General features: G+C 41.5%; 1 protein-coding gene across 1 annotated transcript in view; it reads left to right on the top strand.

The window, feature by feature from the left end:
- The window catches only part of zdhhc17 (zDHHC palmitoyltransferase 17), a 34,142-nt gene extending 10,044 nt beyond the window's left edge, over positions 1 to 24,098 (top strand). Inside the window, exons 4-17 of the mRNA XM_083935603.1 lie at positions 1,592 to 1,669; positions 3,754 to 3,898; positions 4,156 to 4,220; positions 5,821 to 5,983; positions 6,504 to 6,629; positions 8,745 to 8,887; positions 11,257 to 11,369; positions 15,594 to 15,718; positions 16,409 to 16,471; positions 16,559 to 16,652; positions 18,859 to 18,942; positions 19,037 to 19,194; positions 20,072 to 20,166; positions 21,176 to 24,098. Of these exons, the coding sequence (XP_083791729.1) occupies positions 1,592 to 1,669; positions 3,754 to 3,898; positions 4,156 to 4,220; positions 5,821 to 5,983; positions 6,504 to 6,629; positions 8,745 to 8,887; positions 11,257 to 11,369; positions 15,594 to 15,718; positions 16,409 to 16,471; positions 16,559 to 16,652; positions 18,859 to 18,942; positions 19,037 to 19,194; positions 20,072 to 20,166; positions 21,176 to 21,314 (1,591 nt within the window). The 3' untranslated portion in view covers positions 21,315 to 24,098. The remainder of the gene's footprint in view (positions 1 to 1,591; positions 1,670 to 3,753; positions 3,899 to 4,155; positions 4,221 to 5,820; positions 5,984 to 6,503; positions 6,630 to 8,744; positions 8,888 to 11,256; positions 11,370 to 15,593; positions 15,719 to 16,408; positions 16,472 to 16,558; positions 16,653 to 18,858; positions 18,943 to 19,036; positions 19,195 to 20,071; positions 20,167 to 21,175) is intronic.
- The last annotated feature ends 54 nt before the right edge of the window (positions 24,099 to 24,152 follow it).

The raw sequence follows: 24,152 nt of genomic DNA, 5'->3' as shown, positions 1-24,152 counted from the left end.
GCTTCTCATGGACCTTATCGCATTTTTCCTCCCCGCAACAGCTTGCTTCTTGCCAGTTGCTGTCCTTGCCATCGTTTCAGTCTGGTTTATTGAATGGTTAAATCACCACCACAATGTTTCTTCCTACTTTGAAAAAATGAAATGTTGACACAGAAAACAGGCAATTCAGCAGTGAATTTACAAAGGAGTATTTGTCTATAACTGTCATTGTGTGTTTATTCTGCAACGAGTGTATATCCGCGTGAAGAAAAAAAATCTATATTGGTAAAGTCACTGAAGTCATCAGATAAATGTAGTGGAATAAAGAGTACAATACTTCCCACTAAATTGTAGTGGGGTAGAAGTATAAAGTAGCATGAAAAAAAATACTCAGGAAAAAACAAGATCCTCAAAATGGTACTTGGTAATGGTACAGTAATTCAGAAGCATTTATATAGAAATTTCAAGATAAATCAATAAACCGTGCTATACAGTTATACTGTGATATAAAATTTTAGACCGTACCGCACAGCCCTGGTACCACCACAAACATTTCAATGGAATCCCCCTCTTCTCTATCTCTCTATCTCTCTCTCTCTCTCTATCTCTCTCTCTCTCTCTCTCTCTCTCTCTCTCTCTGTCTATCTATCCATCTATCTATCTATCTATCTATCTATCCATCTATCTATCTATCTATCTATCTATCTATCTATCTATCTACAGTATCTATAAAATTCTGTCAGCCATCTGTATAACATGGTATATATTTTATTCCCACATCATTTCAGTCAGCACAGTGTGAATTCTATTCACTTACTTCAATCAAACTAGCAGTATTATCAGTTAACTACAAATGTACAGCATTTCACTTTGGTCGGGAGACAGACTTCCATTCTTCATTGTTTAGTCATGGCAGAAGTGCATTGTGAAATAATGATGCTACCTGCTAATGCTTGAGCTAAGCGGCGCATTGTCTACCTTTTTGGAGTTGGTGGAGTTGTTCAGAAGTGACACTGAGGAAGAAGAGTTCAGTGGATTTAGTGATTAGGAGTGACCGATTGTTTGGTAAACGTAGAGCATGTTCTATATGTTATAGTTTTTTGAATGACTCTTATCGTAATATGTTATGTTAACATACCAGGCACGTTCTCAGTTCGTTGTTTATGCGTCATATAATGTACACTTATTCAGCCTGTTGTTCTCTATTCTATTTTATTTTAAATTGCCTTTCAAGAGGAAATGTCTATTGTTGGTGTTGGATTTTATCAAATAAATTTCCCCCCAAAATGCGACTTATACTCAAGTGCGACTTATATATGTTTTTTTCCTTCTTTATTCTGCATTTTCGGCTGGTGAGACTTATACTCCGGAGCGACTTTTAATCCCAAAAATATGGTATATGCAGACAGCTGCAGGGGCTCGGTATTGTATACTGTGTATAGTTTTTATGGGCGTCAGGTCTTGGCATTCTTATCAGGAGAATCTATTCCAATCCAAATATCCATTGCTTTTTGTGCCAGTGACACACCTAGATTGAGTTATCAAAATGAGGTCAGATTCATGGGTGAATGCAGTATAAAGTTTCACCTGATGATTGTGTTTGTATGTGCAGGTACTACATATCAAAGGGAGCCATCGTGGACCAGCTGGGAGGAGACCTCAACTCCACACCTCTGCACTGGGCCACTAGGTAACACACACTCACCACAGATAAAGGAGCCTGCGGTTTGGTGGACGTGTAATCTACAGAACCTTTATTTATTTAAATAATATTATTCGTGCCTTAACAACACCATACTTCTTTCATTCCTTGAAATGTCTTTTACTTATAATACATTGTAACAGAAAGCAACTGAATCTGGTTTCCAGTCCATCTTATAATTATTATTTTATTGTTCTTTCCAGAGATTAGATTAGATTAGATTGTGTCTTGCTCTTAATCTCGCTTGCAAACACATATTTCAGAACTTAATCTTAGATTATTCACCACCACCACCATTATCCTCTCCTGTATTGCTATTTAAATATTTACTGCTCGTCAACACTGTTGCTTTATGACTAGATGCTCAGGGCTGTAAACTAGCAATTAAGTCACTTAATTTTGGAGGGCTACATGCCACAGGGTGGGTAAATGTTTGTCCCAATGGTCTTGCTCATGAAATAAATAATTCGTGGTATGGCATAACATTGTGGTTGCTATAAATCACGGTTATGACGGTAGCAAACGTTGGCACAACTAGCGTCAAACCTGTCATTGTTTATGTGTCGCACTGAAGTAGCGCCCCAGAGGTCACCGCTGTAGAAAATAGTTCCCCTAAGAAGCAACGTGGCGTACATGTCACCGCTCTTTAAAAGTTTGGCGCAGTTATATGGCGGCACATACCCGGTGTGACTCGACCAAAGAGGAAAAACACAGAGGAGGAGATAGGTGGCTGATCCGAGCACAGCTACGATGCTGTGGCACGAGAGCTCAGTTAGAAGCAGTCGGCCGGACTTCATGGATGGTGGTACAAAGATGGTGTCTGCTGAAGACACGGATCGAATCGGTCCCATCTGTAGTTCTATAGTTCCGTTTCCTTTGTCAAAGTTTTGCACTGTTGAAGTTTTCAATTTGCAATGTTTTGAAGTTCAATTAATAATATTAAAATGTATTTCCAAATAATACTTCAGCCTCTTTTCTAAGTATGTATTGCTGTATAATACTGTTATCTCAATGAAAAACTGAAACAGATGTACAAAAAGAACCAATTTATTATTTGGCCGGTAAAAAAAGGACTTTGCCTGTAGATTCTTTCATCTACTGGTCCCCTTGGCAGGTTAGTCAAAAAGTTAGTTTACAGCCCTGTAGATGCTCCATCTCAACTTAATTGTATGAAGGTCTTCTGCCCTCTTTGTAACGATCACTCAGTCATAATGTCCCCAGTGAGAAGAGCAGAGACAGGTCACATGAGATTCACCCCGCGTCTCTCATGCAGACAGGGGGCACGAAGCACTCTCGTCCTGAATTATTGAACGAACGGACATGCACACTATCGCTGATACACAGACACTGAGGAGTCCTGTGTCAACCATCACCTACCCATCCTCTCCCCCCACCCCAACTCCACCTGCCAGTGACCTTTAGAGGCCCCCAGCCTCAGTCTGTATGACCTCAGCCGTTTAGACGCATACCGGAGCTAAGTGCCGGGTCTGCTCATGTTTACACGCAGCAGATAATTTGTTGTGTTTTTGTGCACTGAAAGTAATAGTACACTCAGGTAGGCAAAGAAAAAAATCTGAAACAATGAATTTCATCTCATTTTGACCTAGTAGGCTGTGTGCTCTGAGGGTAGGTAATAAAAATTAATTTTAAAAACTCAATATACTGTATGCAATAAAAGCATGTCACAAATCACCCCCTACACCACAGATACAAACAAATGAGAAGAGCAGACTGGGAGTCAGTCAGCATATGAGGAGGCATCATTTCATGTGCAAATATAGCAGTTTAATAGCAGTGGGAGTAAATGAGACTGATCTTTGGACTGTTGGGTTCAGCCCCAACAAACAGCTCAAAGACTGGAGTTATGGCTGTTTTCACCAGACAACAGACCGTTCTGCAGCACAAAGGCATAAAAACAGGTTTAAGTTCAAACAAAACGGAGCAAACTGCTGTTTGTTTTCAAAGATGTTAATCAGTCTCTGAGGCAAATTAGCGAGCACTGAGATGTCGGAATAAGACGTGAATTTTTGAACTGTGTCTCTTTGAAACATCTCGTGTTTATCTTCTCCCAGACAAGGCCATCTATCCATGGTGGTGCAGCTCATGAAATATGGCGCGGACCCGTCTTTGATCGACGGCGAGGGCTGCAGCTGCGTTCATCTGGCCGCCCAGTTCGGCCACACCTCCATCGTGGCCTACCTTATCGCCAAAGGACAGGTAGGAAACACAAACACGGCAGCTTATGATAGGAGATCTTTAGATTTATTATACTGCCCACCACGATATCTTTTTAAAAACGAAGGTCATTGTCTCTATGTCTGTTGGGTTTTTTCAGCATCTTGAGAACTAGTCTGTTTTGAAAGCCTTTTTTTGCCTGTTTTCTCCATTAGGGGGAGCCATTTTGCTTCTCTTTTCCACCTCTCAGTTCACCCTTAGCTCTTTTAGTTTCTGATTGTATCTTTCCTCTTTATCAGGATGTGGATATGATGGATCAAAACGGCATGACTCCTCTGATGTGGGCGGCTTACAGGACACACAGGTGTGTACACATGACATATTGTTGCTACTACAGTTTTGGCCTGACTTGACAAGAAATCTAAATTACATGGTTAAAATAAATGTTTAATGAAAGTCAACTTTTAAATCAAGAAAGGCCCCTTCACACACGTGATATTTTCCCTACAATGTGCTGGGACATTTCCTGCATGGGGTCATGTGTGAATGGGAGCGGGGATCGATATTTAGGGAAAAAAGCGCAAGGTGGAAAATGTTCCTGAATGTGGCTGTGCATGTGTGAAAAGTGAAAATCACCCGTGGTGCCTGAAACGTTATCCCTCGTTGTTACCAGTTACCGTGTGAAAGAGGCTTTAAATACTGACTGGAGTGTCACCTAATGGCCCGTTTGTGTGATGATGTATTCTTTAACCCTCTAATGTAGCACAAGTAGAATTTATATTTCACAATTAAAGCTTTCTGTCAGATCATTGTTATGCTTTCAACATTTCCTACTGCACTTGAAGGCAGCTCGATTTCACAGAGAAAAAGAAAAGAGACAGAGGGACTGGGCTTTGTGCTTGAGCGTGGAACAGGAAACAGTCAGCTGTCACACAAACTCACTTAAGTGCTTGTGCTCATAGTTTTTTTTCAAACTTTCCTGTGACAGTGATGGAGGCAGGATGTTTACTGTTTGCTGTACAGGACTCTGACGCCACCTCAAATGGACTGACAACTCAGCATGCCAGTTTCCTTCAGCATGATGTGGCGCTTCTCTAAAAGTTGAATCCGTCTCAACACTTCACCTTTTTTTCAGCACCCCCCGTGTCTTAAACCAAACACACTACCCCCATTCAAAATGAATGGAAGCATTTGCATTTTCGCCAAACCGCCTGATCAAGTCTGAATTTCCGCATACACTGTACAACATACAAGCTGGAGCATGTTTCTGCTGACCACAGCCACACACAGAACTTCCTCACGTGCACTTTAATGAGTCCTCATTCATCTGACAAACTGCACACACAGGGAAACAAGTCTCAGTATTGCTGCTCAGCTTCATTTGAATATTCTGTTATAATCAAGTTTTCTTGGTGATTATTTAGAAACTGAACTTTTCCATGAAGGTGAGTTTTATCATTAGCAGCAAAAATAGGATGATGAAGAAGTTATGTAAGTAATGATAAAGTAAGAAATGAAATTGAATAGATTTCTATAGACAGAGATGGATTTCTTGCAGTTGAAATTTGTTGATGTTTTCAAAAAATGTCTGCTTCCAGCTTCTTAAATGTGCTTAAATGCTTTTTTGTCATGTATAATAGCAAACTGACTATGTTTAGGTTTGTTGGTCAAATAAAACAAATGATTTTAATTATTTGGTGACATTTTATAGATCAAATTAATAATGAAGATCAGATAATCAAAATTGAAAATATTTGTTAGTCGCTGCCCTAATCCCCATTTAACTCCAGTGTCACAACAAGAATAACCAATGTTGCTTGGTTATAAAGTGTTAAATATGAGCCGGATTCAAATGCTTCAGTTTTTCCAACCGTCTTGTTTCTGTAAATCATGTTTTGATGTCCTTGTGAGGATGTTTGTCATGTGGGTTTCAATCTAGTTGGATTTTTCCCTCTGTGTGACAGTGTGGATCCCACCCGGCTGCTACTGACATTCAACGTGTCCGTCAACCTGGGTGACAAATATCACAAGAACACGGCGCTGCACTGGGCCGTGCTGGCCGGCAACACCACTGTCATCAGCCTGCTGCTGGACGCCAACGCCAATGTCGACGCACAGAACATCAAGGTAATAATTTGATCGTCTTTCAATGGAATCCTATCGTGATGAGTTATATCGTCTTTCAATGGAATCCTATCGTGATGAGTTATATCGTGATACAGAAGTATGTCCCAAAAATGATAATAACAAGCACATACTAACTTAGAATTTTCAGAAAATAGTTTTTTTTTTTGTTTTTTTTACACTAAAGTTCGTAATAAAATCGAAAAATAATCTTTTTTTTTTGGTCAAGTGTTTAATTCACACAAGTGTACTCAATAGGTTTTACCATTGGGTTATTTCATATAGATTTTCATCTATTTATTGAATTACCAGAAAATATGCTATATCATGATAAATATCCTTATAGAGATATGAAAAGACCCATATCGGGATAGAAGATGTGGCCATATTGCCCAGCCCTACTCTGTCCACAGTTGTTTATGTACCCGTATTGCCATATTGTTTATCTGATAATTATAACATTTATGTAGACAAATGAAAGCTGTGTGTGATGGTGGATGGTTACTAACTGGTTGTTTTTCAGGGCGAAACACCGCTTGATCTGGCCAAGCAAAGGAAGAACGTTTGGATGATCAATCACTTACAGGAAGCACGGCAGGCCAAAGGCTACGACAGCCCATCCTACCTGAAGAGACTGAAGATGGACAAGGTACACGCACGCACGCACGCACACACACACAGAGTACAACAATGATCAAGCTTAGTGAATTATGGGCTACTGCTTAAATTTGAAACAGACAGAATCCCTTTAGTAGGAACACACACACACACACACACACACACACACACCAGTTGATGACCCACCTCTGTCTCAGTTCAAACATGCTCAGACCAGCCTGTCTAAACTGAACTTTTGCACCACTGCACCATTACAGCATATCTGAGGTTGTGATTATCGTTCAGTTCAAAGCTGTCAGTTTGTCACACTACTTTTTCCAAGTCCCCGATCAGACAGTCTGACAGGAAGGAGACAGCTCTTAAATCACAGGTTATGTTTAACACTACAACTTCCAGAAAATACTCGCCTGGGATCACCAGACTAATCGTAAATGTGTATCAGTCTGGGCCCTCTCAGTTCCTTTTCCATTTCCAAGGGGTGTTATCAATGCAAGCAAAATGCTTCTAGACGGTATTGGTTAGACCTACAACCAATCGCAACAATGAAGCGGTGGTGCTCACTCAATGGAAAGCAGTGGGGACCTTCTCAAATTACAGCTAAATGGTACACTAAAATGTATTTCTGAAAACATGTTGGACAATACAGTTACAAAATATCGAGTCATATTTGCTCTCAACAATAGTTTCCTGAGCCTGAAAAACGTTGCTGAATGGACCTGCAGACTGGTCCATTCAGTTCGGTGATGCTGTCAGTGATCGCCTTATCCCCCGCCCCGAATGAGATGGGTGGTTGTGATTGGTCCGTAGGCTGTCAAGACTCTGGAAATCCGTCTGTATGGGAAAGAGCCAGACCTTTCCCTCAGAACATATGAAACATGAGTTTGATAGTTTTGTCGGGTTTCCAGGCTAGGAAAATACAGGATCAAAGCAACTTTTATAAAGCCCAATCACCAAGGGTTGACATCCAGGGAATCTCCAGGCACTGTTACACTTTTCTGCATCGACACATAATCTGTCAAATCGAGAATGGAGGTTTTCCCCACCCCCACAGTAGCAACATTGGGTTATAATGATAATAATAATAATATAATAATAATGGAATGTATCCTAATAAATAGCCTCTTCGATTTAAACTTTGAATTTGATTGAAATGATTGAGTAAAAAATGTTTTATCGTTTCTATATTTCTTTTCTTTTCAGATATGTGGTTTAAAACCATGCATGCATAATGTTGTTGTTATTGTTGTTGTTGCTACTTCAAACTGTTTTAACTGTGCTTCCATGTGTTGTTGTCTCTCCACCTGTCTGCTGGGATATTATTAGTTAATGAAGGTAAATTCTACAAGTAGACAGTCAAATCTTTGCTCCACATAGAGATTGTTACCTGTTAGTCTGTTTATACAAACAACAAATAGATTGTAGACTGTTATTTACATCAAACAGAGGTCTGAGGTTTGTCTCAACATTAGTGCAGATCCCTAGTGTCAGGCCGAGTTCTGTAGTTTCACAGACCATCTGTAGATTTGTAGAAAACATGTATGAATTGCTATAACATCCACTGCTTGATTTGTGTGAAGTATATATTACATTTTACGTAGCCAAGGTTAGGACACCCAGGTATTTTGACTTAATCAGTAAATACATATCTATATCATGCCTGCTTTATTGTGCAGTATCTATTGTATTAAAGAACATAAAAGCTGAAAGTTGCTTGTTTATACCATGAACCTTTTACTCATGAATCTTCAGCTGTAATTTATCTCATAACTCTTCTGATATTCAGAACAAACTGCTCTCTACACTACTCCCATAAAATAGAAACTATTGGAAATGTGCGCTGTGTCTCATCACCCACTAGATACAGTAGATGCTTATGTTCACAATTCATTACCCTGAGCTATAAGAGTTATACGATGTAGTATAAAACCCTATGTAGCTACACAATGCTCAATGGGACTCCTTCCTCCTTGCAAAAATCGCATCTCTGTTTTCCATTACATCTGTCTCTTATCAATCTTGATAGTCTCTGACTCCTTCAATACTTTGTCCTCTCTTTCAACTTTGTTTTCACCAATTCACTTTCTTCCCATGCCTTCTTTTTTACCATTTCTATAACATCTGTCTCCTTCATCTCCTCCCCCTCCAGGAGTTCAGACAGAAGGTGATGTTGGGAACACCCTTCCTGGTCATCTGGCTAGTTGGTTTCATCGCTGACCTGGACATCGACTCCTGGCTGATCAAGGGCCTCATGTACGCCGGCGTCTGGGTCACCGTGCAGTTCCTCTCCAAGTACGTTTCAATGACATGAATGACACAGATACACACACGATACACACACGCACAAGCACACACAAAGCCTTGTGTTCCGTACTCAAATTCACAAGCAGCCTTTTCCCTGCCATTTATTACCTTTATACTTACGTTATTTAGTAAAGAGGGTAAATAAAGATGGACAATGAGTCTCCACGTCCTCCCTGGTGAGAGCCACCAGGGGATGATCGAGATGGTTTGGCATCACTTTTAGGGAACCGTCAAGCTGTCCACCTTTTATATACAGTCCATGTTTTTACCAACTTTGGATTTAGAATCGACTTGTTTTGAAATGAAAATCTTTTGAAATCAAATCTGTATGTCTGTATTAACATAATGATGTTGAAATGAAGCTTCATAAAGCATTGTCATTCATTTCTGAGTCAACTAGATGGAGCTCTCTGTTCAACAAAGGGTTGAAAACACTGAATACTCATTCATTGAGCCCTTTTCTTTAAACCAAGAGCTCCATCTAATAGGGTCAACAAATACAACTAATGCTTCATGAAGCTTCATTTGGGCATCACAAGCATTACAACAAACACACAGTTTCTATGGCACCAGCACATAAACTGTATGTGCACATATTCTTGTATGTAAACACATTATTTCCAACACTCCACACCACGCAGTGTCAAATACTCCCTTAAACACACACACTCCTCCAGTGCCTATATTGATATTTGTGCTTATTGTGATGTCATTCATTGGAGTATCTTCAAATGATTCATATCCCTAAAATCTGTACAACCTAAGCTAAAAGGTAATGTAAGTAATTCATCAATACCAATTAATAAAAGTATTTAGAATGAGTCATACATTTAAAAAAGATAAAAGCAGACATGTTTTATTATTATTATCAAAGAAAATGAGGTTTTAGCTATTTCTTTTATGATTTAGATTGTTTTATAGAGCATCATGTAAACAAGATGATCCCCTGCGGTCATTCCAGGGTTAATACTCTGGCCCCGCTGCAAGTCGCCAGCCTTTTCTCCACCGGGCATCACATAACGTGATGATGATTTCAAAAGTGTAAAACGTGATGTTGCTAAAGACAGATGCCTTCACTTTCTGCTGCAAAAAGAATGAATGCTCTAGTTATTATACTTTTTATTTTAGATAATTGTTTAGAGCATCATTTAGACGAAAATCTGTTGTGGCCATTAAAGGATTAATACTCTGGCACTTTCGCGAGTTGTCAGCCCTTTTCCAACAGGGCGTCACAAAACGTGATGACATAGTTAAAGGGGTACAACATGATCATCTGAAACTAAACCTTAGCTTTCTGCTGAATAAATGCTCTAGCTATAATGTTTTATATTTTAGATCGTTTTGAAAATGATCCCGTAAACAACAACCTCCATGGGCGACCACTCTGTTTTCAAAGGGTTAGGCTCCATTACCACTGCCATCTGGTCCTGCTGGTATGGTTTGTTGTGCCCCTCAATACTGTTGGCTCAGTGACTACAATAACACTCATTACCCAGTGTGTTTGCTTTATATTTACTGACATTCTTGGAATACTAACTTAGTGTGAAAACAATCGTCATGATGAGTGCTGGTGAATCCAGCGGCAGTGTGTCATCAGATAATGGGTTGGTTTATTTTTGCTGCTGTCTAACTGCAGGATTCAGATCAAGGACTCTGCATTTGCATTTGTCCGTATGTGCTACAGTGAGCAGTTTCACGTCTGCAGGATGAGTGATATATTGAACACATATGAGCTGAGTCTGTAGTGGGAATGATACCCATAAATGGAGAATACTGGCTTCTTATGATTTGACCAAATCTATAGAAATAAAGTGGGAACAAAGTGGAATAATCCTTTTAACAGTAACAAGTTCACACATGTTTTGGAACTAAGGTCACAGTCCTAAACAGTACAAAATCTGTACTGTTTTCTTCATAAATGTGTTAGTTGCTTCAATTTTTACATTAATCTATTTTAAATACATACTCTTCCGTATTTATTATCTGTGCCAAACATTTATGCAAGTTACTCTAAGCAACCATTCAGCTAAAATTCACCAGCTCACTCGTTAAACTGAAAGCCCCGCATGCCTGGTGCAGTAAATCCCCAGGTGCTGGAAAACGCACTGCATGAGCGTCGTTAACTTTCCAGAGTGAGTGACGCTACCAACGGATAGGTTCAGTTCATAGTTCACCAAAAACATGAGCACACTAGTGTCAAGTATGGGGTCAGTGTGAAGCAGATGTCTCAGTTTCGTGCACACTGTTTGATTGACGGGAAGCGCTTTGCAGAAATGAGACAGTGACACATTTAATGAAAAGCAATTTAAAGAAACACTGATGTTAACTCCTGACCCTCCTCTTCTCTCTCTGCGCAGGGCTTTCTTTGACCACTCCATGCACAGCGCTCTCCCTCTGGGAATCTACTTGGCCACCAAGTTCTGGATGTACGCCACCTGGTTCTACTGGTTCTGGAACGATATCCTTCTCTGTCTTAGACTGCATCAGTTTTGCCTTAGTTTTCATAAAGGAAGAGGAAATTCCCCTTTTCTTGCTGAGAGTTGGATGAGAATAATGATAACACTCTCATATCTCTACAGGAAACACAACGTTAGCTTGGCTTTGAATGAAGACTGCATAAATAAAGCATAGAATAGCACTAAGAGAAACCCAAAATGGATGACGTCCCATGAGGCTTTTATTCTGTGCAATATGAGACTGAACTTCTTATTGTCGTACATTTTTTAAACGCTAAAAACTGCTCCTTACTGCCATGTTGGGAATTGCCACACGTCAGTCTGCGAGAGATGAATTCTGTTGAATCAAATCATTTACAGTTTTGGCACTTAACTGATTCTTGGGCTTTGTCCTGAGGGGACTTCCATCAAATCAAATCCTTGCAGTTGTGCCACAAGTTACACAATACAAGCAAGAGAGAGAGAGAGAGAGAGAGAGAGAGAGAATACAAGAGCTTTTGTGAATGTGTCAGGGAAATTTGTAAATGGCAAAAAAAAGCAAGCAGGGAAGGGAGGGTCGCAATAAGATATGGACTTGTAAAATAGTTTTTTACTGCTGCCTGTGATCCATTTTGTTCAAGAGAAAAACGTTATTTTTTTTGGCCGGTTAGAACATCGTTCAGATTAAGTTACAAACTACAGGACAATGTAAAGAGTGGTAGTAGTTGGTGGAAGCTGTTAAAGAAATGCCTTAGGGTCCCGTTGTGATGGATATGTAAGTAAACAAGTAGAATAATTCATGTGTCTCAATGAACATGCTGCTTAGTTTTCAGTGTATGCTGCTGTATGGGTATGTAACAGCTGCCGGGTAAAACCCAACCAAGCAACTCCTCAAGAGTTCCTGTTGGCCTCGTTCATGGAAGAATCGCCCTTCTGTCCGGGAGCTACTAATTGCAAAAGGTGAGAGGGGAGTTCTCGTTTGTGGAAGGCATTTAATTTTTACGCCTCGCTGCTCCGTTAATGGGAGGGGAGAGTGAGATGTCTTTGAGCTTTTTGAAAAGGAAAAATGCTGTGTGCGTGTGTGTGCGTGTGCGTGTGTGTGTGTGTGCGTGTGCGCGCGTGTGCGCGCGTGTGTGTGTGTGTGTGTGTGTGCGCGTTTGTGTTTGTTTCATGGGTGTATGACGTGTCTACTGGACATAAAATTGATGGAAGGCTTCTGCTACAATGACAGACCTGTTCTTGACCTGCTCCCTAAGCCGTGTTTTCACATATGCATTCATCCTTTAAAGAGCAGGTGATTTTACAGCCTGCAGTCTGGTAAATGTTTGTTCGTATATGGATCAAAAGTTGCCCCCTTTGACTGCGGGCAGGTTCTCTCTTGTTTGAAGACATTTCATTGTGAAAATTCATGTTCTTTCAGGCCTCTCTTTTGCCCTACAGCTATCGAGGTTGTCATTAAGTCTGTGGGCTGTACCTGCCATGAATCCCTTTCCAGTAATGGTGTCTTTCGCTGGCTCTTGTACTTCAGAGACGTGCAGCGTCATGTTCCTGACAGCTCTGGGAGTTGAGCTTGTCTCCTGCAGCGTTTCAGGGACGGTGGCCACTGTCTCACTCGGGTGGACAGATGGTTCTTGTTGAGTACTTGCATACAAATGAGTACTCTTTCTAATCAAGTTTATTTATGGAAATCAAGTGATATGCAAATACAGGAGCACTGTGGCTCTGGATGACGTGGTGCTTGTTTTAACTGGAAGTTAAAACTACTATAGTCGAGGTTGGGTTATGATGGAAATAATGACATCAGAACAGCTGTGAAGGCAAAAGTGTTTCAAAGAGTCACTCTTGAAGGCGTTATAGAGAAGAGGAAGACTCACTGATCATTAACAACTACCTCAATGTACCTTCTCTTGCTATTTAACACCACATAAGCCCTGATTCCAACGTTGTAGAAGCTGAGGGAAGGGGTTTTCCAAAGCCGCTTGACCATCTAAGCACTCGGTTTGAAGCATACTGATGACTTTAACCTCCTCTGATGTCCTCCTTTGTATTCTTCAGTGTGTTGTGTCAGTGGAGACATCGGTGTACTCACTGTGACCCTTCAGAGTCTGCTTACATAAACTTTCTGTCATTATCCTCCTCAGGCCTGCGGTTGAAATCAGATCCAATGATGAAGGGTGGAGCTCTAAGACAGTATTTTTTTGTCTTTCCCAAACTCAGATCATATTTTCCCTCAATAGACTTTGCTCATAAATACTTTTCCAGCAGATATAAGTTTGAAAACGACTGATGTAGCATTCAGTTCACCATAGTATGTCGAGTGTTAAAGTACCACACTGATAAATCTTGCTGTTTGTGAGGGGAGCCACCTCAGCACTCAGCCTTGAAAAGATGAGTGGGTGCTGACCGTCTCTCTCTGAGGAAGCACTGAAAGCCATCTCTTGGTAGACGGCTGTGGAATAGAGGAACAACGTGTCTTGTTCCCTTCGAGAGATCGGTTGTTCGATCCCCGGCTCCTCCGGTCTGCATGTTAGAGTGACCTTAGGCAAGACACTGAACCCCAGAATTGTTCCCCGTGCTGTGAATGTGGTGTTCATGGTTAGATGAGATGGTATGTAGATCCCCTGCCATCAGTGTGAATGTCTTTGTGACAAGTAGTGTGACAGCGCCTTGAGTAGTCAGAAGACTAGAAAGGCGCTATATAAGTACAAGTCCATTTACCATTTTTACCAAATGGTTTTTCATGTTATGGAAACCTGTGAGACTCTGCTAGCTCTCATATTTATTTTTTGGCGTGTGTTAAACTTGTAATAGTAACACTGCAGATGTTTAATCTTACACCCAGAATATGATCCAAACACATCCCAATTTATCAAGGTAGTATAGCCACTTTTCTGGAGCCCCGAAGCAGTGTTTAAAAAATGCTGCTGTGACTGAATGTCTACCATGTGGGCTGAAAACGATATGTATTTTAAGTGTGCCTCCCATTGGTTGTTTTTTTTTGCCAAAATTGCTCTTGTTTTTTTTGCATCTTACTGATACATTTCAGTCACACATCAGCACAGTGCTGAGGCTCTCACAGTCTGGGCCTCTGTGTCACCTGGCTGGTGTCCTGTGGGATTCAGCTGACTCACGCACACCTGGCTGACTGACTCAGCGACTATCAGTCAGTCACTTGGCCAGTACAGTGCTGTGACAGAATGCTCCCTTATCTCCCCATGATTACACAACACCGGAGACCCTAAAGCTAGCAGCCCGGCAATGGGAGTTTTTATTTATTTTTTCTTTCCCTTTTACATTTATACACTCACTGTAAAACACAGTCCCATAAGCAGTCCCATAAGCAGTCCGTTTATTATCGGTTTATTATCCCTTGTATGTATTGATGGAAGGAAGTGATGATGAGCTGTTGTGTCAGAGTGAAATGATCCCTCCCTGACTTGGGGAGATGAGATGGAGCTTTGCGTAACAGTCTGCCTGTTTGTTTCCTACTAAGAAGTAAGAATCTGACTTGCATTGATGTCATTGTTTTAAAAATACAGGTAATGTTTTATTGACTTAAAAACGCCATGAGTTATACCGAGTGCTTTTTTTTTAGAATTCTTCTACCTTCATATTTATCATACAGACAGACAAGAGTGGTGTCTATCTTTTTATTTAACATTCTGCAAAAAAGCCATCCATCCATCCATCTCCAAACACTTGTCCCTGTCGGGGTCGCAGGGGGGCTGGAGCCGATCCCAGCGGGCATGAGGCGGTGTACACCCTGGACAGGATGCCAGTCTATCACAGGGCACATAGAGACAAACAGAGACAGACAACCATTCACCCTCATATTCACACCTACGGGCAATTTAGAGTCATCAATGAACACGTGCATGTCTTTGGACTGTGGGAGGAAGCCGGAGAAAAGACACACAGACACAGGGAGAACATGCAAACTATTCCTTTAATGCAAATCCTTTTTTTTTTTTTGCCACTTCTTCCACTTATAAAACCACAGTTTTACGACATGATGAATTGTAATGAGTTGTGACGGTAACGACACGCGTTTACATGTTCGCACCACAGCTTTGAATGCTGTTTTGATGCGGTTCAAGTGTCACGGATTGAGTCAGTCAGTCTTCTGGCAGAAGTACTGGGGTTAAGATGAAAAGGGTCTGATTGTGAAATGCAGAACTAGCTGCACTTTCCCAGCTTGGGATCAATAAAGTATTTCTGTTCTATTCTATTCTTGTCCGTCCTCCTTAACCACGCTCCACATCTCCCCTTTGCCACTGTCCATGTGCCCTTCCTGATAAACACCCTGGCTCTGTTCTACAACTTTGGCAAATCCTGGAAGTCTGACCCAGGAATTATCAAAGCATCGGAGGAGCAGAAGAAAAAGGTAAAGTTTCAGGAAAGAAACATCACTTGAGAACAATGTCTGAAATGCGAGAAAAGCATAATCACAATGAAGGGATTCAGACAGTCTTTTTTTTCCTACACTAATTGTCCGTGTAGTTGAAGTGAATACAGATCTCGTTATTTGTTTAATGTGAATGAGATCCGGGCCGCTTGTCCGCTGACGCTCTGGCCTCTCTGTCCCCTCATTATCACACTCGACAGAGGCCGTGCTTCCTGTCAGGCCCTGTGATTGATGAAGAGCTATATTTAGTCTGCATTGTTAGCACGGCGCAGGACTCTCACCGGATCAAAGGCTTCAAAGCTTTTCACTCCAGAGTTTTTTATCTTTAGTTTATATGCACAGTGATGTAATATGTGTAACGCAAAATATAGAAGAAGAAGAATTGTTTTTGTGCAGGTTAGATAAAACACCTCATGTCCAGTGTTTTGCCTTAAAACAGAAAACAGACGAACCAATGAATGAAACTGTAAATCCCAGTTAGCTTTGTCCCAGTGCGCCGTGAATCACAAAGCCTCCAGTGTGATCGTTCAACTGGAAATCCAAGCCCTCAGCTGTCAGGAGGTCTTTTGTTGCGGTGCCAAATAGACCTTGGCAGGATGAATTTTCTCCCTCGTTCATTTTTCTGCTTTGTAAAAATCCGGCTTTTGTTTCCTCGTTTCCTTCCTCCAGACGATTGTGGAGCTGGCAGAGACGGGCAGCCTGGACCTGAGCATATTCTGCAGTACCTGCTTGGTAAATTTGGACTCCTCTCTTACAAGATGATACATACAGAGGAAAATGGGAATAATAAATCATCTTTTTATGACTGTTTCCTTCCAGATACGGAAGCCCATCAGGTCCAAACACTGCGCCGTGTGTAACCGCTGCATCGCCAAGTTCGACCACCACTGTCCCTGGGTGGGGAACTGTGTCGGTATGTGAACAACACCGCAGATTTACGAGGCCATCAACAACACACGCACTTCCAAGCAAACAGCCGCTCGCAATTTTCTTCCCTAGACAGAGAGTTGTGGCTTTTAATTGTTTTATCAGCTCCATATTCCACTTTAAGAACCAACATGTGTCCTGACTGAGGCTTCGCTCTCAATTGATTCTGGGTAAAACTCAAAACAGAAAAGGTTTAGGGAAATGTTGGGATACCTTTAATGAATACTTCTCCAAATTGGTCTGAAAAGGGGTTTGGTTGCATTTCAAATCATTTTACTTATTTTATTTTCCGATGCCTGTCTTCCTGTTTAGGTTGGTTTTAATCCACATGTTCAGTCATAAAACCTTAGATTGCTAATACTAAACAGAAGAAATTAATGACGAGATGCCGAAACTGAAGTTGGAAGGGAAGCGAGTGTGTGTCCAGGATTGTGTCAGATGGCGTCTGTGAAGCAGACCGGAGACAGTCGGGGAAGGAAGGAGTACAGGGGGGGCTTGTGCAACTTTTGTTTTGAAACCAGGTGGTCAGGAAGAAGCTTTACACATGTGGGAGCTGTCTGAACAAACAACAAGCAAATACTATCGGGATCAGGGGCCCGGGACAAGATTTCAAAAGTTCTTAAGAAGTTTTGAAATACCAAACACAGTAGTTCATGATGCATATGGGTTTCTATGTATCGTCTGTCATGTTTCAGGGGGACATAACATGTTCATTTTCCAGTGAGAATAAATTGTAAACGATTTGATGATCTTTTTCTCACGTGCCGCCAGTACCATACGTGCAAAATGAATGATGTGATGGTGAAAGCGGTAAATATCATTTGCTAAACATCACTATAAAAAGATTACAACTCAACGCGGAAGAGTCAACCTGGCATTTAAATTTAAATAAATGCAATAATAAACCGCACTCAGCCATTACAGGGTTCCTACGCAGAATGGAAAAGTGTGGAATTTAATTTGAGTAATTTGGATAAGAATGGAAAAAGGGAAAAGAGTATAAAAAAGAATTAGCTCACTCTCTAAAATAAAATATACGAATCCAAACGAGTTTACTAACGCATCACAGTCGACCTGTAGATGATATGAAACTTTGGTGTCGGGTTACCATGGTAACTGTTCGCTGTGCTACTGGGATCCTCACTTATTGATTTTTTTCCCATACGTGTCGTCTACATTTTCGTTCTGATTTATTTTTATTCATCATAATTTTATTTATTCAAAAGTATGTGTACTCCATCTAAAGCCAGTGAAGCAGAGACATGTTTTCTTCTGTAATTCCTGGTTAATTGTCCATCTCTACTGTTCCTGTCTGTAGTGTTACAGGTTCACAGTTAATTTCACTCTTTTAGCATTTAGTTTGAATAAAATGCTGCGCGTGGAACAATGTCGCCGTTTGGAGTTCATTCACTTATATGAGCTACAGTACGTAGGTAAAAATGTCTCGTGATCACTTGGCAACAAAATGGGATACATAGTCAGACTTTACCGTACGTGTTAGAAGCTGGATTTCAAAAACATTTATTTACATAATAATCATCTAACAGTGGGTATTCAGATGTTTAGTATTGACTGAAAAATCCCCCGAGAAGTCTGGAAATTTAAGTCTGAAAAGGTCTGGAGTTTAGAAATAAAAATGTGTAGGAACCCCCGACATTATGATCACCTGTAAGGCCGGTCCGCACCTTTGTTACGGCTGAACTCACTGGATGGTGAAAAACGTGCTTTGATTACGTTCTGAGCTACGCTGCTTCTTGATTTTTTTGTGAGGGTGTCTGAGCGTGAGCAACAGCAGTAGATGGACACAATCTCATCTGCGACCGCTGGCGTGAAAATTGGTCTTTGGAAGCACTTTGGCGTCTATGAAGTCGAAGGGAATAGGGACCTGGACATGAACCACGCAGTATGGAAGTTATCAGACACACTCTTGCCAATATGTTGGCAAATGTAACCTTCTAGTTGACACATCTCTTCCATTTGTTACCACTCTTGTATGAATAAAAAAAATATATAGGTAAGACATTTGAATTATGCATCATTACAAATATGCTATGGAAGTAGAAGTTGTGAGTCAATCACAGCCAGTTTTTACAGCATCAAATAACTCACTTAAACCAAACTCATCAGAAAAATGAAGAGCCACCCAAGCAGCAGTCTAAATGGGACATGACACGCTTGTTTCTCCTGTATAGGAAGTGGGAATCACCGCTACTTCATGGGTTATCTGTTCTTCCTGCTCTGCATGATCTGCTGGATGATGTACGGCTGCATTTCCTGTGAGTGAAAAAACAAACAAAAAACCTCTTGTAAATTTCTCCCCGCTCGATCCGTTTCTCCGCTAACTCCTGCGCTCCCGTCTTCTCCCCTCAGACTGGCGGATCCACTGCGCCACCAGTTACGCCAAGGACGGTTTCTGGCTCTACCTGACCCAGATCGCCTCCTGCTCTCCCTGGATGTTCTGGATGTTCCTCAACAGCGTGTTCCACTTCATGTGGGTGGCCGTGCTCATCATGTGTCAGCTCTACCAGGTGTGGATTCACATTCGCTGCACTCGCTTTAAAGACACGTTGAAAACTACGATTAACAATTGAGCTTTGTTTTTTTTATTCTAAACATATCTTTATTGGTTTTTGCATTCTTACAACAAACTCCAACAGTTTAAACGTAAGGCAAAAATGGAAACAACAATGAAAATATCAACACCAAAGAGAAGGCAAACCAACGAAGCGTCCTGGTAAAGTAAAGAAATAAAAAGATGAATGAAACCAACAATTAGTCAACAAATTAGGAGCTATAAATGATAAATTACACAAATAAAAATAAATAAATCATCTAAAACAAGAACAATTACACTCAATTAATATTAATAATACTATGCTTTATATAGGTTACATCGTACACTCCCATCAACAAATGAAATGTTTTTATTCTCTCACTACCTCCATATCTCCACCCTTCAACAATTCCAGCAACATCTTCCAAATGTCATAAAAGTCAGAAGCTTTCTTTCTAACAATAATGGTCAGTTTCTCAAGAGCCAAGCTCGATGTTAAGTTAGTCAACCAGTGGTTAAAAGAGGGGCAGCCAACATTCTTCCAACATAATGCCATACAGCGTTTGGCCTGCAGTAAACAAAGGTCAACCATTTTTCTTTCTTTGTAAGATAAAAAGCAGTCCTCTGGATAAATGCCCAAAATATAGAACTTAGAGGTACAGCATAAGTTGGGATTTGAGAGATATACTTTAACACTGACTAACAATTGAGTTTTTAATAGGCGAGCATGGATTGTTCTACCCCGACGTTGGCGATAATCGCTGTAATCGGTTTGGATTTCAGTGGATATTTACCGTATGTCTGTTGCTCTGTGAAACGTTGGCTCACCTGTTTGCTTTGACCTCTCTCAGATCGCAGCCCTGGGAATCACCACCAACGAGAGGATGAACGCTCGGCGATACAAGCACTTTAAAGTCACCGCCACGTCGATTGAAAGCCCCTTCAAGTGAGTGACCTTCTCCTGTTTGCTACAGAGAGCTCAATCTCATCCTTTCAGCCGGTTTCAGTAACCGCATGAAAGGGTTGCTTCACTCAGTGTTTGCCCAGGGTTTTGAAAACGGTAAGAAACTTTCCCGCACACTGTCTGCTTACTGCAGGACACCTTATCCTGTTTTCCTGACCATCAGGTAATCTGAAAATACCTTCTACCTCCCCCATACAACTGAAGAGAATGGGTTTTTATTTGACATTCTCAGAGCGTTAATAAATGTCCAGTAACGATGTCCCTGTCACTCTGGACAGCACGCAGGCTTCACCGTAAACAGTTTTATTCTGAACAACTCTTGAGAGCTATCCGGCTGTTAAGACGTGACGTAACACCCTTTCAAAATGTGATTTCCGGGTCCAAGCCGTTCCGAGCCTCGTATTTCTACAACGCCGCAGTGCCACGTTCCCCGTTGTTTGAACAGATCTGAGTTTTTAAAAAACAACGTTATTGTCATTTTACGTCTTTCTTATGGATGAAAAGGTGTCTAACTGACGAAAGAGGTGATCGTAATGGTTCACATACTGGGCCGTTATCTGTTTTGTTTCAACGGAGCGTTTGGACCCGGAAATCCTATTTTGAAAGGGTGTTTTGTCAGACTTAACAGCCGGTTGACCTTTTCTATGGAATTCCATTGCTAGGCAACAGCCTTAGTCCTTGATGTCATTCGCATATACTGCAACAGGAAATAACTAAGGCACATTTCAAATGTTTATGTTTACATCTTTGAAAAGGTCCCTACATAGTCCCTATAGAAACCATTTATAGTGTTTCTGTACTTTAGATTATAATTTCTGACGGACTGTCAAGCGAAGCAAATGTAAAAAAGATCCACACGCCTCAAAAATATGTGATTGTAGTATTTGTACTGTCAGCTATTACCCTTCCAGCACATTGGGATGTCGCTGAGTCCGTTCCCTCACACTGATGTCACTGACGTCCTCCTCTCTCTCTCTCTGTTTCTCTGCAGCCACGGCTGCATCAGAAACCTCATAGATTTCTTCGAGATCCGCTGCTGCGGTCTGATCCGGCCCGTGGCGGTGGACTGGACCACGCAGTACACAATAGAATACGACCAGACGTCTGGCTCGGGCTACCAGCTGGTGTAGAGGAGGAGGAAGAGGAGGAGGAGGAGGAAGAAAACGGGGGGAGCAGGGGGTAGTCTGGCGTCGGTGGGTAGAAGCAAAGTTGCGAAGGATTACCCTCCCTGTCCCCCCGTCCCCTGGCGTTCATATCGGAGAGATGCTGTTCTCGGGAGCGCTTGCTTTTTCGGACCATCTCTCCCTCACCGATCAAAAGACTTGGAAAAAAAAAAATCAGTCAGGACTAGCATGCTGTTACGGGGCAACACCACACCTACACCCCTCCCTCCGCCCACAACGCCACCTTTATTACTATTACTACTACTACTATTCTACAAACTTCATTACTGTACCAACACTGCTACTATCCCAGCCCTCCACCTCGTCTCTTCTCCCGAGCCCTTTGGACGGTGCGTTGCTGCCAGGCATGAAAAGGAGAGGAGGGAGGCCGACGGACGAGAGGAATTACACAAATCAAAGCTCTTCTGTTTGTACCGGAGATGTGACACTGTAGAGACAGCAGCGCCATAAAGTGGCAGTATCGCTCTTTCCCCTCCCCACTTTCTATCCTTATTTATGGTGTCCCTGTTGATGTGCCCTGTATGCATTTTTTTTTGTTTTTGATTGGTTCAGGAACTCCGCTGTTCCTGAGATAATTACCTGAGGTGGCCAGGGAAGCTGAAGGAAAGAGTTTTTGTTTGTTTGTTTTCAATCCATGACTATGTTTCTAAGTATAATAGAGATAAGGGAATGTCTTTTTAAGGTCTTTGATTTTGCACCGTGACAAATTTTGAGCAGAGTCGACGAGGATTTGCCAAGGTAGTCGAACTCGGAAAGTGTTGGGTCACAGGCGGAGCCGCTGGAGGAGTCCGACTTCTCACCTGCCGGGATAAAGCTGCCGGGCGACGTTTTTAGGAGATATCCATAAGTAATAACCCGGAAACTGTCGCCGTGCAGCACGAACGCGGGATTAAGTGCATGAACTGGGACTCCTTCAGCGACGATCCACCGTAGACATGACTGAAAATATCCTACAGACAATGTGATACAGGTATATTTATTTTAAAACTATTTATAGATAAAGTATGTTCTAGCGCCATCATTTTTACATTCACCATTTTAGCTGAGTAGGGTTTTATGATAATAATAAAAAAATCTTAAACAAATAGCTGTTTGACATGGAAGCCCTGGAACTTTACCGTAAAACTCTATATAGACAGGAGTATTTATTAACAGCAGAGTATAAGGAAATTCAGAACGCGGCCGAAGGACAGACGCGTTTACAAGAAAGGTTCATTCCATACGTGTTTTTCTCTAAAAAGCTGTAAAGTCTTATTTGGTTTGTTTGTCTTTCGTCTGCCTACAACATTGCACTGATCGTTAATTTTTTTTTTGTAGTCATTTTGTTTTTGGCTGTTACTGAACACACGGGCCCAGCAGCGCCGCTTCACCACGACGCTCCCATTGTTTACACAGAGGAGGAGGGGCTCGTCGGACGTGGCCAACCCCCACCACTTCCTGTCTGGACCCCCGCAGTCAGCAGAAGCAGCAGAAGCAGCAGGACGGACTGAAGTGTAAAGAATGTGCACCTGTACATAAACATGATCTTTCTCCGTAACCATTTTTCTTTTCGTCAGTGTTAGTCGAAGGTGCTCCTGGAAACTTTCATTTTTTATTTTTGAGTTCGGGGGGGGTGAGGGTTTCTTTCAACCAGACGGAAAGAAGAAAATCAAGTGACTATACTCCAAGTGTATGACTGTAGCTTTTAGTGATGTCCGACACTGCTGTCTATAGGCATTTTAACCCCTTCCATTTCCCCCACCAACAAACTCCACTGCATGTACGATGCTTGGGACAGCTGGGCTCTTGTCTTGCCCCCCCGCCCCCCTTCAACCCAACCCCATAGTCATCACCACGGTGACAGCCCGGCAAGCCACCCGTCTGTATATAGTGAATGTTAAGTATTTGCAAGTACTTTTCTGCATTACGTTCATTTGTCTGTTGTTTTTCTTTTTTTTTTTTAATTAGTTTCTTTCATTCAAATCCAGTGCGTTCACTGAAAGTTTTCTTTCAGGTTGCGAGATCTCCAGTCGGGCCCTCCCGTGCAAGTGTGTAATATATTTGAACGTTCCATGCTTGTGGACTCTGTAGTCATCCTAAAGGGTTTTTTTAATTTCTATGTCATATACCGCTGGGTTTGTTATACCACTGGATGTACAAATTGTAAAGCAAAGACACTAGAGAACTAAGGCAGACGCCAATTTTTTGTTTGTTTGTTTTCTAAATGCTGAAATGTGATCATGCAATAGTTTTAAGGGAAGAGGGAGGTTATATTAGGGTGGCCTCCAGAACTTTTGGGCCTCATGTTTGCATCATCAGAAGGGGGGGTGGTTATGTCGTGGCCCCCGTGTTTCAAGCCCCCCATCTCGCTAACCAACCACTGATGTCATTTCTGCCCTACAAAGACAACACAGCAGCTACTTTCTGCGTGCTTTAACAGTCAAACGTTGATTTCATATCAGTAACTAACCACTTGCGTTCTAATAATGTCTTTTCAAGTGACAGGAGGTGAATGCGGACTTGTGTTATTGTTTTTCTAGGGCGGAGTTCAGCACTCGCAACTCACCCAGGACATGTTTCAAAGCCGTTTCAGCACTAGTTCTTCCAGCAGCCTCTCTGTTCTGTCTCCACTCTCACCTCACCATGTGGGATAGTAAAATAAAATTTAAAAAAAGATAAAGCACATAATCATCTCCAGTGCCTCTCTGCCCACCTTCAGACATCACTGTAACTCCGCTTCAGATGTAAACATATGGGCATGGTTCAGTTTTAATGGCTTTAATAATAAAATACAGTCAAATGTGA

The sequence above is a fragment of the Echiichthys vipera genome, assembly GCF_963691815.1.
Source record: "Echiichthys vipera genome assembly, chromosome: 20".
Taxonomy (NCBI): domain Eukaryota; kingdom Metazoa; phylum Chordata; class Actinopteri; order Perciformes; family Trachinidae; genus Echiichthys; species Echiichthys vipera.
Note: the sequence above shows the minus strand (reverse complement) of the source record. Positions and strands in the feature narration are given on the sequence as shown.